At 43.5% G+C, this 15,437-nt stretch overlaps 1 protein-coding gene across 1 annotated transcript in view; it reads right to left on the minus strand.

The window, feature by feature from the left end:
• The window catches only part of unc13b (unc-13 homolog B), a 404,018-nt gene that overhangs the window by 204,568 nt on the left and 184,013 nt on the right, over window positions 1-15,437 (minus strand). The window contains exon 5 of the mRNA XM_033037251.1: window positions 9,868-9,991. Within this exon, the coding sequence (XP_032893142.1) occupies window positions 9,868-9,991 (124 nt within the window). The remainder of the gene's footprint in view (window positions 1-9,867; window positions 9,992-15,437) is intronic.

Below are 15,437 nucleotides of genomic sequence, written 5' to 3' on the forward strand. Positions count from 1 at the left end.
CGGGGCAGTCGAACCATCGGTCGGGGTGGTCGAAGCTCCCGCGTCGGGGCGATCGAATCTCCTGCATTGGGGTAATTGAAACTTCCGCGTTGGGGTGATCGAAACTCCCGCGTCGTTTAATTCTGAGCAGGCCCCCTCTCTATCTTTCTCTCTCTCTCTGTCACTCTCCGTCTCCGTCTCCGCCCGCCACCCGTATCCGTGTCCGGGTCTCGCTCTCCACTCGCTCCTCATCCGCCGGCACGGCAGGCCGCCTTACACATGCGCACTGCCACGATCTGCACATCCTCCCCCTCCACATGTGCACGGCCAGCACCAAAGATCCTATAGCGAAGATCTTTGGCCAGCATATCTCGGCCGTGGTTGTGCGCATGTGCCACCCTGCACATGCGCACTGCCACTGCAACTGGTCGGAGTGGGCCACTTTCTTTCTCCCTTTGCATTGTGGGAGATCTGGCCGCCATTGCTGTCCGGTCGCCGCCTCGCCGCGACCGCTGAAAACCAACGCAGAATCACTCGCTGGAGCTGGAGTAACTCCCTGGAGTAACTTTTGCTTCTTGCTTTCCTGGTCCTCCAAAAATATTCGAAATGGAATTTAAACAGGAGTGGACCCACAACCACCAAACTCCAAACTCTGAAAAATAACAGCCTATTGCATTTTATCTGTTTATTCATTGTGTATATATATATATATATATATATATATATATATGGTCTATGGTATATGGACACACTGAACTTTTATCTCCTGTTCTGTATTATGTTTACATATTCTGTTGTGCTGCAGCAAGCAAGAATTTCATTGTCGTATCTGGGACACATGACAATAAAACTCTCTTGACTCTTGACTTGGACTTAAGCAAAAATGGGTTCTTGGGGGAAAAAATAGCTACCTTAAATTTAATTGCATCTGGTTGGGTACCTATAGTAGGGTGAAGACTATTCCATGCTTTAATTGTGTGGGGGAACTCCATGGAGCAGCCAGCATCTCTGGATAGAAGAAATTGGGTGCCGTTTCGGGTAGAGACCCTACTTTAGATTTCCTCTGGTTTCAGTGTTTTTAGTTTAATTTAAAGATACAGCATGGAAACAGGCCCTTCGGCCCACCGAGTCCACGCCGACCACCGATCACCCCTACTCTAGTTCTATCCCACGTTTCGGGTCAAGACCCTTCTTCAGACTGATGTGAGGGTGCGGGTGGGTGGGAAGAAGAAAGGAAGAGGCGGAAACAGTGGGCTGAGGGAGAGCTGGGAAACGGATGAAAAGGCAGGGACTACCTGAAATTGGAGAAGCCAATGTTCATACCGCTGGGGTGTAAACTACCCAAGCGAAATATGAGGTGCTGTTCCCTAATTTGCGATGGGCCTCACTCTGGCCATGGAGGAGGCCCAGGACAGAAAGGTCGGATTCGGAATGGGAGGGGGAGTTGAAGTGCTGAGCCACCGGGAGATCGGTTTGGTTATTGCGAACTGAGTGGAGGTGTTGTGCGAAGCGATCGCCAAGCTTGCACTTGGTCTCACCGAGGTTGATCATACGCTGAATAATCCAACCAGAATTTTGTTTGGAAGTGGAAAGAAATAATAGAAATTGCATTCATTGCAACGTGTAAAAAGAGATGAGATACTGTATTATAATTTTGCTGCATGTCATTGTGGTATATATGTCTTGATTTGTGAATATGTTTAGTTTGTGACTTTATTTGAAGCAGAAATAATATGCGAATGCTTCATTGACCATAATTCTGACTGGTAACTACGCACTTCGTCCGAGTACATTATCGCACATGCCATGCAAGCCGTCTTAAATGACCACCTAAACTGTCACTTGGCAAGCAAAAAGCTGCCTAGGTTGCCCGGCTGGCAACAGGGAAAAAAAGTTAAGCGAGAGCCCTGCATACCGCCATCCTCAGTCCTTCTTGATGGAAGATTTCTATAATTTATTATTTTATTTCAGCTTTCCCACATTTGTAGCTTTGATTTTGTTTTTTAGTTACGATTTGCAATGGGTCCAATTGAAACGCACGAGTTGTTCTTTAAAGATACAGCTGGGAAACAGGCCCTTCAGCTTACCAAGTCCGCGCTTTTTACTAGTATTGAAAAGGGAAAATAGGATTTGCACAGTCAAAATATATGTCTAAAGATATTAGTGAGACAAAAATGCTGGAGAAACTCAGCGGGTGAGGCAGCATCTATGGAATGAAGGAAATAGGAGACCCTTCTTTAGACGGTTTGTTTGAAGTTGAGATCTCAACAGGTTTCAATGATGGTGAAAACAAAGGCTGTCCATAGCTGGATATTGTTTGGATATTCGGACAATTTTGCAAAACTACAGATTAACTGGTAGTCAGATTAAGCCTCAGATTAAGTTTGCCGAATTTTACTCAGTGACTGAGTGAAACATACTTCAGATAAAGATCAGCTCAAACATCCTTCTGGCCTTAATATAAAAGCATCACGCTCCATAGATTGAAAGCATCTATCTGAAAATATAACGTTCAGTATATGCATGTTTAAATTATTACAAAATTAACTAATTGGCATCACATGCAATACTGTACTACAAGTTTAAACACACACTGGCGAAAGTAATAAGTAGAGTAGTTCCAGGCATTAATCACAGCAAAGAGGTTGGCGATGAAATGTAGGTAGCAAAATAAATGTCATGCAATAAATTTAACAGACATCAAAGGATGCCAGAAGAATAACAGATGTCCATGTGGAAGAACACGTGATTCACACAGTTATCTGAGGTACAGGGTAAAACAGAGAGAGTTGATAAAACAAAGCCAATGAAGTGTGATTTTATAGAGGTGTATAAAATCACGAGGAGAATAGATAGTTAAGTGTACAGACATTTTCCCAGGGTAGTGGACATGGATTTAATGTGAGAAAGCAAAGATTGTCGGATTGTGAGGTGCAATTTTTTCATACTGAGCTTGGTAGGTATATAGAAAACAACAATTTTTTTTTAATTGGCAGGAAAGTTTAGAGGACAACAGACCAAACATAGGCAATCACAACTAGCTTTGATGGCACATCCTGGCAGGCATGAACGAGTTGGGCCAAATGGCCTGCTTACGTGCTCTCTGAGTCTCAGTTTTTCACGATCTCCCCCTTCCAAAGCCATGCTAACTTTCCCTGATAAATCTATACCTTTTTCCAAATGCCGGTAGATTTTAACCCTAGGAACAATAGACAATAGAAAATAGACAATAGGTGCCGGAGTAGGCCATTCGGCCCTTCGAGCCAGCACCGCCATTCAATGTGATCATGGCTGATCATCCCCAATCAGTACCCCATTCCTGCCTTCTCCACATATCCCCTGACTCTGCTATTTTTAAAAGCCCTATCTAGCTCTCTCTTGAAAGCATCCAGAGAACCTGCCACCACTGCCCTCTGAGGCAGAGAATTCCACAGATTCACCACTCTCTGTGAGAAAAAATGTTTCCTCGTCTCCATTCTAAGTGGCTTACTCCTTATTCTTAAACTATGGCCCCTTGTTCTGGACTCCCCCAACATCGGGAAGATGTTTCCTGCCTCTAGCTTGTCCAAACCCTTAACAATCTTATATGTTTCAATAAGATCCCCTCTCATTCTTCTAAATTCCAGAGTATACAAGCCTAGCGTCTCCATTCTCACAGCATATGACAGCCCCGCCATCCCGGGAATTAACCTTGTAAATCTACGCTGCACTCCCACAATAGCAAGAACGTCCTTCCTCAAATTAGGGGACCATAACTGTACACAATATCCAGGTGTGGTCTCACTAGGGCTCTGTACAACTGCAGAACGACCTCTTTGCTCCTATATTCGATTCCTCTTGTTATAAAGGCCAACATGCCATTCACTTTCTTCACTGCCTGCTGTACCTGCATGCTTACTTTCATAGACTGATGTACAAGGACCCCCAGATCCCGTGGTACTTCCCCTTTTCCCAACTTGACACCATTTATATAGTAATCTGCCTTCCTGTTTTTGCTACCAAAGTGGATAACCTCACATTTATCCGCATTAAACTTCATCTGCCATGCATCTGCCCACTCCCCCAACACATCCAAGTCACCCTGCATGCTCATAGCATCCTCCTCACAGTTCACACTGCCACCCAGCTTTGTGTCATCTGCAAATTTGCTAATGTTACTTTGAATCCCTTCATCCAAATCATTGATGTATATTGTAAATAGTTGCCGCCCCAGCACCGAGCCCCACTAGTCACTGCCTGCCATTCTGAAAGGAACCCGCTAATCACTACTCTTTATTTCCTGTCTGCCAACCATTTATCTATCCATGTCACCACTGTACCTCCAATACCATGTGCCCTAATTTTGCCCACTAATCTCCTAAGTGGGACCTTATCAAATGCTTTCTGAAAGTCCAGGTGCACTACATCCACTGGCTCTCCCTTGTCCATTTTCCTAGTTACATCTTCAAAAAATTCCAGAAGATTTGTCAAGCATGATTTCCCCTTCGTAAATCCATGCTGACTCGGACCGATCCTGTTACTGTTATCCAAATGTTCGGCTATCTCATCTTTTATAATTGACCCTAGCAACTTCCCCACCACCGATGACAGGCTAACAGGTCTAATTCCCTGTTTTCTCTCTCCCGCCTTTCTTAAAAAGTGGGATAACATTAGCTACCCCCCAATCCACAGGAACTGATCCTGAGTCTATATAACATTGGAAAATTATCACCAATGCATCCACGATTTCTAGAGCCACTTCCTTAAGTACCCTGGGATGCAGACCATCACGCCCTGGGGATTTATCAGTCTATCCAACATCATTTCCTGCCCAATGTGGATTTCCTTCAGTTCCTCCGTCACCCCAGATCCTCTGGTAACTACTATGTCAGGAAGATTGTTTGTGTCCTCCTTAGTGAAGACAGATCCAAAGTACCTGTTCAACTCATCTGCCATTTACTTGTTCCCCATAATAAATTTACCATTTTAGTTCTTCAAGGGTCCAACTTTGGTCTTAACTAATTTTTTCCTCTTCACATACCTAAAGAAGCTTTTACTATCCTGCTTTAAATTCTTGGCTAGCTTACCTTCGTACCTCATCTTTTCTTCCCGTATTGTCTTTTTGGTTATCTTCTGTTGTTCTTTAAACATTACCCAATCCTCTTGCTTCCCGCTCATCTTTGCTATGTTGTACTTCTTTGCTTTAATTTTTATACTGTCCTTGATGTCCCTTGTCAGCCATGGCCGTCCCTTTCTCCCCTTGGAATCTTTCTTCCTCCTAGGAATGAACTGATCCTGCACCTTCTGTATTATTCCTAGAAACACCTGCCATTTTTGTTCCACTGTCATCCCTGCTAGTGTATCTTTCCAGTCAACTTTGACCAACTCCTCCCTCATGGCCCCATAGTCCCCTTTATTCAACTGCAACACTGACACCTCTGATCTACCCTTCTCCCTCTCCAATTGTAGATTAAACCTGACCATGTTATCGTCACTACTTCCTAATGGCTCATTAACCTCGAGGTCCTTTCTCAAATCCGGTTCAAATCTGAACCTTCTGTAATAATTTCCCTTCTACCAATGTAAGGCTTACTGGCGTATATTTTCCTGGTTTGTTTCTTTCCTGAATGTCTCTATAGCTATCGGTACTCCCTATGTGGCCACCTTCACATCGCAAGACCAAGCATAGACTGGGGGACCTTTAAGCCGAATACTTGCACTCGGTCCGCCAAGGCCTGCTCAGTCCCTTACCGACTTTTCTGTCCTTGGCCTCCTCCATGGCCTCAATAAGACCACAAGCAAACTTGAGGCACAGCACCTCCTATTTCACCTCATATTACAACTCAGCAGTTTTATGCTCTCTTATGAACTGGAAAATGTCATCAACTTTCTGCTCATTCCCATCAGGGAATCTTTTCATCCTTTCATTAACTTTTCCATCCCCATTTCTGGGTAACCCAATATGCCCATCAAAACCTACAGATACTTTCTCCTATTCCAAAGAGAATGGAATTCCATCCTCCAAATTTCTCAATTTTCATTATTTTTGTCTGACAATATCTGTGTCTGTCTGTCTATTACTAAAGCTCTCATCTTGTTTCTATAATTCTATATTTGTTTGTCCTGTTTGTATGTACCAATATTTGCACAAAAACAGTACATGATAGCGCTACAAATTTTGGCCCACCTTACTCACCATTGTCCTGTGATGTAAATTAAACAAGTTTTGTTCAGATTAATGGTATATGTTACAAGTTATTCACATTTGAAACTTTAAATAAACACTTTAAAATAATTGGTTCCACGTGCCCTGCCCGTCACCTCATAATGACATCACAATGGGATACTGAATTTCAATAACATTAAAAAAAAACTTTCATTGATTTTCATTGTGGGGTAGTGGGATAGGGGGTGGGTGAGGAGTGTGGGTGCAGGGGATAGAGGAAGAGAGGGAGGGAGAGGGAGGGGAAAGTGGGGGAGGTGAGGAGGGAGAGTGGAGGAGGAGGGGATAGAGGGAGAGGAAGGGGAAATGAGGGAGATAGGGAGTGGGGGATAGAGGGAGAGGAACGCAATGGGGGAGGTGATGAGGGAGTGGGATAGGGCGAGGCGAGTAGTGGGTAGCAGGGAGAAGAGGGGGGTAGGGAGGGCAGAGGGTTTATAGAGGGAGGGAGTGACTGAGGGAAGGGGAAAGGAGAGGGTGGGAGAGGTGAGGGAGGGAGTGGGGGAAGGTGGAGAGGGGAAAGAATAGGGAGGGTGAAGAGGAGGGGGAGGGAGTGCTGGGGGATGAGGAGGAATGGAGGAGGATACTGGTAGGAAGAGGGATGGCGAAGCTCAGTTGGGGGCTATGAGTGAGAAGTGGAATATTTCGTTGGGGGAACGGGGCCAACGGTCTAGTTTGGATCTAGAAATTACTAAAAGTCTTGTCTGTCTGTCTGTCTGTCTGTCTGTCTATCTATCTATCTATCTATCTATCTATCTATCTATCTATCTATCTATCTATCTATCTATCTATCTATCTATCTATCTATCTATCTATCTGTCTGTCTATCTCTAACTATCTATCTCTATCTGTCTATCTCTATCTATTCTCTATTCTCTATCTCTATCTCTATCTCTCTCTATCTATATCTCTATCTATCTAGATGGTGTCAATTTGGGAAAAGGGGAAGTACAGCGAGATCTGGGGGGTCCTTGTTCATCAGTCAATGAAAGTAAGCATGCAGGTACAGAAGGCCGCGAAGAAAGCGAATGGCATGTTGGCCTTCATAACAAGAGGAGTTGAGCATAGGAGCAAAGAGGTACTTCTACAGTTGTACAGAGCCCTAGTGAGACCACACCAGGAGTAATGTGTGCAGTTTTGGTCCCCCAATATGAGGAAGGACGTTCTTGCTATTGAGGGATTACAGCGTAGGTTCACAAGGTTAATTCCCGGGATGTCATATGCTGAGAGAATGGAGCGGCTGGGCTTGTATACTCTGGAAATTAGAAGAATGAGAAGGGATCTTATTGAAACATATAAGATTATTAAGGGTTTGGACACGCTAGAAGCAGGAAACATGTTCCCGATGTTGATGGAGTCCAGAACCAGGGGCCACAGTTTAGGAATAAGGGATAAGGCATTTAGAAAGGAGATGAGGAAACAGTTTTTCACACAGAGAGTTGTGAGTCTGTGGAATTATCTGCCTCAGGGGCAGTGGAGGCCAATTCTCTGGATACTATCAAGAGCGAGCTTGATATGGGTCAAAGATAGCAGAGTCAGGGGATATAGGGAGAAGGCAGGAACGGGGTACTGATTGTGGATGATCAGCCATGATCACATTGAATGGCGATGCTGGCTCGGGGCCGAATGGCCTACTCCTGCACCTATTGTCTATTGTCTATAATATGATATCTACCCTCCATGAGCTTTTATTTTAACCTTTGATGTGGCATCTTATCAAATTCTAATTCCATTCTATTCACAGCACATTATTTCTTCAATAAACTCCAATAAATTGAGCAAACATGCAGAAACATGTCATGAACCATGACACCACTATGGTTGGATGAATCACAGATGGGGCCGAGGCAGAGTATAGAAGTGAGATCGACCGTCTGACCAAATGGTGCCAGCACAACAACCTGTCTCTCAACATCAGTAAGACCAAGGAACTGATTGTGGACTTTGGTAGGGGAGAAGGATGAGGACCCACAATCCTGTTTATATCAATGGGACAATGGTGGATAGGGTCAATAACTTTAAATTCCTGGGCATGCATATATCAGAAGATCTTTCCTGGACTCAGCACACCGATGCAATTGTAAAGATGGTACATCAGCGACTACTTCCTGAGAAGATTACGGAGATTCGGCATGTCATGGAAGATTCTCCAAAACGTTTACAGATGCATGGTAGAGAGCATTCTTTCTGATTGCATTGTGGCCTGGTTCGGCAACTTTAACATCCAGGAGCAAAAAAGACTACAGAAAGTTGTGACCACTGTCCAATCCATCACTGGCTTTGAACTCCCCACCGTCGAAGGGATCTATCGTAGTCACTGTTTCAAAAAGGCAGCCAAAACCATCAAGGACCAACACCATCCTGGCCACACACTCATCTTGCCACTGCCAGCAGGAAGAAAGTACAGGAGCCTGAAAGGTTCAGGAACAGCTTCTTCCCCACAGCCATCAGGCTATTAAACACAACGAATAAGCTATGAGCTAATAATGCAAAAGACTATATTATTATTTGCTATTTGTTATGTATTTGGTATTTATTGAACTTTTTCTTTTTTTTTCCCCGTTATATACAATGTTTACATATTCACATATTCTGTTGTGCTGCAGCAAGTAAAAATGTCATTGTCCCGTCCGGGACATTTGACAATAAAACACTCTTGACTCTTGAAATCATACTGACTTTCCTAATTACCTTGATTTATTTTTCTAAGGCCCCTTCTATATGTTTAATAATCGTTTCTAAGTTTTACTCTATGACAGATGTTAACTCACTGGCCTGCCGTTTCTCTCTGGCTTTTTGTATAAAGGAGCTACATTTTTAATTTTCCCACCGAATGGAATTTTCCCTAAATCCGGAGAATTTTGGAAAATTTTGGAAAATTAAACTCAATATATTGAGATATATATCACTTCTTTTCAGATTCTATATGGAGTCCATCAGGACCTGAAGATGTCACCCTGCAGCTTCAGCAATTTGCTTCGTATCACTGCCCTGGTAATTTTAGTATCTTCTGAGTATTTCTCTTTCTTCCAATTTTCAAAATTAAAGAAACTCTATTTGCTATTCCTTTGTCTCAATAAAATTTCAAATCAGCGATGCTCAGGAAATTAACCATGATTGGTAGTGCCAGATGTGCTTTCTAATAGTGTCAGACCATTGCACTTGCATTTCTATCGTGACCAATGGAATGATTTCCAGGTGTAGCTGTATGATATTTATAGAGTTATCAGTGATGAATTTATTGTCAACATTTATATGACTATTGCCCTGAATCTGGACTCTTCACTCAATTGAAATCAATTGTAACCTGAAAATCTTTTTCCCAAGTAGCAGCAACACCAATTTAGTTTTTTATCTTTACAATTTTATGCAATCTAATCCAATTTAAAGCTATTCAATGTGGAGAGGATCAGTGCCTAAAAGAGGAGTAAAAGCACATGCACCTTCTTCATAGAAATGATCAGGTAGAGCTCATTGGATTGAAACAAGAATTAAAATGTATATGTTTGTCAGGAAAAGTAAACCAAAGGATTATAGCATAACATTTTAATGCTCTGGAAAAAAATACAAACCATAATTTTTCAACAATTTCTCTGTTTCAATTCAGATGCTGGTATTTTAAGCTGTCTTTGGTACTCAGTTTTAAAATAGGCAAAGGATCCAAAATGCAACAGTTCAAAGATACTTACCAAAAGGCAACTCAAAGCGAGTATCTAACAGGATTTTATGTGGTGTTGGACTTCCGGTTCCACATATCTCATCTTCGTTCATTAAAACTTCTGCATCCAATGTCGACCAATCCCCTGGTCCTTCCTGTTAAAACATTAGAACCAGTAGCATTACTAACAAACCAGCAGAGTAATGCACATGTTAGACAATATTCAAATAATGACAAAGATCCAGATATAAGATTTATCTCTTTAACACTGACAGATGAAAAATAAACAGCAGATTATCTGCTGCTCATCAGGCATGATTTAATATCCAATTGATTAGATGGAAAGGAATGTCTTGAGAGTAGGCATTTAATCTACCAGAGCTGAACTTCAATATCTATCTATCTATCTATCTATATATCTATATATCTATCTACATCTATACACAACTAAAGCTCTGATCTTGTGCTCCTCCAGTTTGTGCGTTTTTTCTATTTGCACAAAATCGGTACGATAACGCTACAATTTTTCGCCAGCTCACTCACCGTTCTCATGTGCCGCGAGTGCAACAAGTTTCGTTCCAATCGGTGGTTTATTGTAAAAGTTAGCGAGGTTTAAAAAAATCGTAAAAACCGTGCTGATCGATTTCCTCTCCTGCCAGTCAGCGCCTCGAGGATTAGTCTCTTCTCCTGTCACTCCCTCTTATTGGGCAATCGTATCTTTACTGGAGCTGAGGGACGCCGTGGGTGGGCGGCAGGAGTTTCCACAATTTTCGGAGGGACCAGAAGCGGCGTGGCGATGTCGCCAAACGGAAAGCGGTGAATCTGATCCCGGCACAGGGGAGTGTCCAACGCCTGCTGTGAGTCCCAAAAGTACCGCCATCGCAACGCCACGCAGCTCCAGCACCTTCACCTCTGGTCTCCCTCGCTGCCTCCTGCCCCCTCCCCCGTGATACCCCTTCTCCCCCATGGCTCATCCCCCATTTTTTCTCAGAGCTCTCTCCCCCCACCCACACCCGTGTATATAGAAACATAGAAATTAGGTGCAGGAGTAGGCCATTCGGCCCTTCGAGCCCCTATAGTAGACTGTCCAAACACTGGCTGATTTATGTTTAGATGGTTAAGGCCCGCAGTGTGCGTTTCGAGGATAAAGACGCCAACCGCCCATGGGATTCATGTTGAGGGTCAAATCCAACACTGGTTACCATTTAGAGAGTACAAACGCCCGTTGGGTGCATTTAGAGGTCCACAAGGCCATTGGGTTTGCATTTAGACGGATAACGTTTAGAGGGCGCAAACTTCTGCTGACTTGAGGTGGGGCGGGCCAAACCTCTCTGGGAGCGTCTGAACACCCGTGGATCACCAGAGGTCATTAGACTGTGTTCCGACCATCAAGAAACGTTGAGATATTCTTAATGAGTTTAGAGGTTTTTAACATCACTCGGGGATGGGTCGAGAGTCCCATCTCTAGCTGGGATGAGGTTCGAGAGTCTAAACGCCCTTGCATGGACTTAGAGGGTCACAAACAGTTTACACCGTCCAAACGCCCCATTTGTGTTCACACACTCCTAATGAGTGTCTAAATGACTCTATACCGAACTGATGCACTGCTAGGAGTGGAGGAGGGGAGGGGATCGAAGTGGAAGAGAGGAAGGGTGAGGATATAGAGACACAGTGAGAGACTGGCGTGGAGAGGGAGAGAGGTCACAAGACTCACATTATACACTGATACATCCCTCACCCTCCCTCTCTCCCACCCCTCCCTCCCTCTCTACCCCTCCCTCTATCCCTCCACTCTCTTTCCCTCCCTCTCTCCCTCCCTATTCACTGTACAACTGATACACCCCTCACTCTCCCACTCTCCCACCCACCTAACCTTACCAAGGAGAGGTGAGGGAGGGAGTGGGGAAGGGGAGGAGGACAGGGGAAAGAAGTGGTGGGGTCAAGAGGAGGGGGGCAGAATGCTGGGGGATGAGGGGGATGGGGGAGAGTGGGAGTAGGAAGAGGGATGGCGAGGTAATGGAAATATTAAATGCAAAGTTATTAACTTTAACAACTTCTGCCGTTAGTGCAGGACCGTGAGCCGATCATGCGCAGTTGGGGGCTATGGCTTAGAGGTGGAATATTGCGTTGGGGGACCAGGCCTTCCGTGTGACAAAGGGACCCAAGAGTCTAGTCTAGTCTAGTCATGTCCTACTTAGAGCACAAACAATGCCGAATGACACTACTAGAATCATTCCATTACTTTGTAATGTAAAAATCTAAGATTTCTAATCTATGCAGACTTGTTAAAATGTCTTACTTGGACATTTGATGATTATTGGTGAAAGCACTGCTACAATCTGACACATGCATTAACACTAGTTTATATTTTATTATTATTACTACTGTCATGTGTTCAGAGGTAAGCAAAAAGTTTTTTGTTGCATGATATCCAGTCAGCAAAGTACAATCAAGCAATCCACAATGTACAGATACGGGATAAATCATTGGTGATCATTTTCCAATGTTCTATAGACTCTGGATCTGTTCCTTTGGGCTGGAGAGTAGCTAACTTGACTCCACTTTTTAAGAAAAGAGGGAGAGAGAAAACAGGGAATTATAGACTAGTCCTTCCTCACTACCAAATGCGCTTACATCGGTAGATGCTTGAGTCGATTAGAAGAAGGGTCTCGATCCGAAACGTCACCGAGTCTGAAGAAGGGTCTCGACCCAAAACGTTGTCTATTTCCTTCACTCCATAGATGCTGCCTCACCCGCTGAGTTTCTCTAGCATTTTTGTCTACCTAAAGATGTAATAGCAAAGCATTTGGAAAGCAGTGACAGGATCGGTCAAAGTCAACATGGATTTATGAAGGGAAAATCATGCTTGACTAATCTTCCGGAATTTTTTGAGTATGTAACAAGTAGAATGGATAAGGGAGAACCAGTGGATGTGATATATCTGGACTTTCAAAAAGAGATTAGTGTGCAAAATTATGGGACATGTTATTGGGGGTAGGGTATTGACATGGATAGAGAACTGGGGTTCGCTTCGGGCAGATAGGAAGCAAAGAGTAGGAATTAGCTAAAGGAATCAAGGGATATGGGGAAAAAGCAGGAATGGTGTGCTGATTTTAGATGATCAGCCATGATCATCGAAGGGCCGAATGGCCTACTCCTGCACCTATTTTTCTATGTTTCTATATTTCTAAAGGTCCTTTTCAGAATGGCAGGCAGTGACTAGTTGGGTGTTGCAATGCTTGTGCTGGGACCCGTTATTTATAATATATATTAACGATTTAGACGAGGGAATTAAATGTAACATCTCCAAGTTTGCGGATGACACAAAGCTGGGTGGCAGTGTAAGCTGAGATGAGGATGCTATGAGCCTATAGATTGACTTGGATAGGTTGGGTGAGTGGGCAGGTGCATGGCAGATGCAGTAAAATGGGGATAAATGTGAGGTTATCCACTTTGGTGGCAAGAACAGGAAGGCAGATTATTATCTGAATGGTGTCAGATTAGGAGAAGGGGGGATGCAACAAGACCTGGGTGTGCTTGTGCATCAGTCACTGAAAGTAAACATGCAGGTACAGCCGGCAGTGAAGAAAGTTAATGACATGTTGGCCTTCATTGCGAGAGGATTTGAGTTTAGGAGCAAATAGGTCCTACTGCAGTTGTACAGGGCCCTGGTGAGACCGCACCTGGATAATTGTGGGCAATTTTGGTCTCCTAATTTGAGGAAGGACATTATTGCTATTGAGGGAGCACAGCATAGGTTCACCAGGTTAATTCCCGGGATGGCGGGACTGACATATGATGAAAGAATGGGTCGACTGGGCTTGTATTCACTGGAATTTAGAAGGATAAGAGGGGATCTTATAGAAACATATACAATTCTTAAAGGATTGGACAGGCTAGATGCAGGAAAAATGTTTCCAATGTTGGGGGAGTCCAGAACCAGGGGGTCACAGTTTAAGAATAAGGGGTAGGCCATTTAGGACTGAGATGAGTAAAACCATTTTCACCCAGAGAGTTGTGAATCTGTGGAATTCTTTACCACAGAAGGCAGTGAAGGCCAATTCACTAGATGTTTTCAATACAGATTTAGCTCTTAGGGCTAAAGGAATCAAGGGATATGGGAAAAAGCAGGAATGGGGTACTGATTTTAGATTATCAGCCATGATCATATTGAATGGCGGTGCTGGCTCGAAGGGCCGAATGGCCTACTCCTGCACCTATTTTTCTATGTCTCTATATTTCTAAAAGGTAATAATGTTTAGTGCAAGATAAAGTCCATATGTGCTGTGATTCCAAGCCTCAACATTGACAGTATTCAATAAATCAGTCTGTCCTTTTCCAAAACAATTAGCATCGTTCTCAGCCTCAACATTCCCCAGCTCAGAAAGCCATTCCCTATTACATTAATGTAAGAATGAGTGGAAAATGGAAACAATTCCTACTGTCACTGGTTATAACATAATAATGTTATGTATAGCATGCATTAAAAGCCCATGAATTCCTAAATTTCATAAAACAGCCTTACAATAGGGGAAATGTTCTTGAGGAATGTAGCTTGATTTCACTGACCAGCGAGCAATTTCATAGAAATCTAGCTGCAGAATGCACATCAACACACTCTGGATCACACACACTAGACCACATAGTGTGGCAACTTAATAAAGAATCCACTGGAAGTCAGTTACCAGCACATCTATTCAATCTCTCAATTTCAAATGATTACTGCAGATATTTTATAAACAATGCGATGGGCCTTCAATAGCATAACCTGTCAACCATTAGATGGTGCTCGGATGGGGCCATAACATGCTATGTCTGGAGGCCTGATTGCCATTCCCAGCCCGCAGTTACTGTGAGTCAGTTGTAAAACCAAAGCCTTAAGGTAATTGGGATCTGTGCAGCATCTGGCTCAGCAGAGGGGCCAAACCTGGAGAAGGTTAACGATTAAGCACATTCATGCCCAATGTTCTGGATTTTTTAATGGTTTTTTAATGAGATGGTTGAAAACTTTAAATTCCGAGGAGTTAATATCACCAACAACTTCTCCTGGCCACCCATATTGAAGCAACGACAAAGAAAGCACACCAATACCTCGGCTTCCATAGAAGGCTTAGGAAGTTTGGCATGTCTCCAACAACTATCACCAACTGCGACAGATGCGCAAAATAGGAAGCATTTTGTTGGGTAGCCTCACAGCTTGGTTTGGGAACAGCTCCATCCAAGACCTCAAGAAATTACAGCTAATTGTGGACGCAGCCCAGACCATCGCACAAAACAGCCTCCCTTCCATTGACTCCATTTATACCTCATGCTGCCTCAACAAGGCCAGCAGCATAATCAAGGACAAGTAGCATCCTGGCCATACTCTTTTCCCTTTTTCCACTGGGCAAAAGGTATAAAGGTGTGAAAAAACACACCTCCAGATTCAAGGACAGTTTTTTCCCAGCTGTTATCAGGCAACTGAATCGTCCTATCACAACTAGGGAGCAGTCCTGAACTACTATCTACCTCATTGGTGACCATCGGGCTATCTTTGATTGGACCTTACTGTCTTTACCTTGCATTAAACGTTATTCCCTTATTATGTATCTACTGTATACA

This window comes from Amblyraja radiata, chromosome 1, assembly GCF_010909765.2.
Source record: "Amblyraja radiata isolate CabotCenter1 chromosome 1, sAmbRad1.1.pri, whole genome shotgun sequence".
NCBI lineage: Eukaryota > Metazoa > Chordata > Chondrichthyes > Rajiformes > Rajidae > Amblyraja > Amblyraja radiata.